The sequence below is a fragment of the Siphateles boraxobius genome, unplaced genomic scaffold (assembly GCF_051911475.1).
Source record: "Siphateles boraxobius isolate OS27281-9 unplaced genomic scaffold, OSU_SipBor_1 368, whole genome shotgun sequence".
Classification (NCBI taxonomy): Eukaryota; Metazoa; Chordata; class Actinopteri; order Cypriniformes; family Leuciscidae; genus Siphateles; species Siphateles boraxobius.
This window is the reverse complement of record NW_027508995.1, coordinates 3,031-5,000: the sequence shown is the minus strand read 5'-3', so window position 1 is coordinate 5,000 and position 1,970 is coordinate 3,031. Positions and strand designations below refer to the sequence as shown.

The following is a 1,970-nucleotide window of genomic DNA, read 5'->3' as shown; positions in this document are numbered from 1 at the left end:
TTCTTTTTATTGCTTAATTTTTATTTGTTTTTATTTTTAAGTTATTCCACTTACTAAAAATTAATTAAATTACAAAGACATAAACTTATACTAAATGGGTTAGGTAAATGTACAATTAATAAATATTAAAAAATATAAACAAATTGAAATAAAACAAAAAATATAAAAATCATAAGAATGAAAAATAAATGTAAAATAAATTTTAAAATAAAACAAATAAAAATAAAACAACTAATGATTAATTAAATCCTAAAACACGCTCATGTCGTTAAAGGACTGAAACATTAACTTGTGTATTAAATTCTCCATTTTATTACGTTTACATTTTTATATTCAATCTGTATCATCCGAAAACTACTTTTTCTATTCTATGTCTCCATAGATTATATAAATATCTAGTTCAGTCATGAAACTCTAGAGGGCGCAGGTTGATCGCTCCTTTACAAACAACCCGCAAGCAATCGCATTATCGCTGCATGGCACAAGATGATCGGCCAATGCTGATCCTGCACCAATGAGATTGCTTGCCCAACATTTAAATAGTCTGTCTCAATGTTTTCTGTATTACTCTGAACCCCTCCACCTCCCCAGCTCCACCTGCCTAGATCTGCTACAGGATTTATGTTTGTCTATTTATGCAGCAGCAGCAGAATATCTTCCATGCTCACAGCAGCGTGTCTATGGATATACTAGCATATTAGTACATAAATGCTCTGCAGCAGATTTACTCGGAACCCCTCCACCTCCCCAGCTCCACCTGCCTACATCTGCCACTGGATTTTTGTTAGTGTATTTCTGATTTGCGATCTCGTACCTGGGCAGACGGAGCAGCAGGTGTCTTTGCTCTTGACGGCAGCGTGACAGAGAAGCGGAGGACACACTTCAGCGTCGCACAGCACTCGTCCCTGTCGGCATGTGCAACGCGTACATTCATCCAGACTCCACGTCTCTCCTTCCACGTAGAGTTCTCCACCCGGAGCTCGACACACCACCATATCCATTCCCTCCGGCTGCCCGCTGCCCGACTCGTCTGCTTCACAACACACACACACACACACACACACACAACTGCTTTCAACACTGATCACAACTGAGCATCAAATCATCATATTATAGTGATTTCTGAAGGATCATGTGACACTGAAGACTGGAGTAATGATGCTGAAAATTCAGCTTTGATCACAGCAATAAATTACACTTTACTATATATTCATATATAAAACAGATGTTTTACATTGAAATAATATTTAAATGTTTTTACTGTATTTTTGATCAAATAAACGCAGTCTCAATGAGAAGAGACTTCTTTAAAACATTAAAGGGGTCACGACATCAGAAAATTGAGAATTTCATGAGACATGAGAAATGAAATTTGCCTTGATTTTTTGACATGTAGTAGTTCTTTGTACCATTAAAACATCCTGCAAGTTTCAAAGTAAAAAAAATCCACTTCATTATATTTAATCATGTTTCAAAAAACATCTCATTCTTATATTGCAAGATTTGACATCGCAAACACATTTGCATATGCCCGCCTCCCGAGCAAGACATCGACGAATAGTTATACATCACACCATAGGCCACACCCACTGGCACAATAGGCTCCGCCCATTGGTGTTCAGTATCTTAACGTCTGACATTTTCCTACACTGGATGCGAGCGTCGTCAAGTCAAATCACTTATTTATATAGCGCTTTTTACAATACAGATTGTTTCAAAGCAGCTTTACAGTGATAATTTTTTTTTTAAAGTTCTTAATTTAGTTCATTTATACATATAGCCACTGTGGAGAAAACCGTGATGTCATCGTCCAGCTCAGTTCAGTTCTCATATAATGGTGTCAAAGCAGGAGATCAATACGAGGGTGGGGAGATCATTCCACCAGCATGGAACCGTGAGTGAGAATGTTCTGGACAGTGATTTTGTGCATCACAGCGAGGATCAAAATCACTGTCCAGAACATTCTCACT

The 1,970-nt window shown here is 37.5% G+C and overlaps 1 protein-coding gene across 1 annotated transcript in view; it reads right to left on the bottom strand.

Moving 5' to 3' along the window:
* LOC143702925 (uncharacterized) overlaps positions 1–1,034 on the bottom strand; it is an 8,334-nt gene extending 7,300 nt beyond the window's left edge. The window contains exon 1 of the mRNA XM_077196850.1: positions 815–1,034. Within this exon, the coding sequence (XP_077052965.1) occupies positions 815–1,001 (187 nt within the window). The 5' untranslated portion in view covers positions 1,002–1,034. The remainder of the gene's footprint in view (positions 1–814) is intronic.
* Positions 1,035–1,970: the final 936 nt, after the last annotated feature.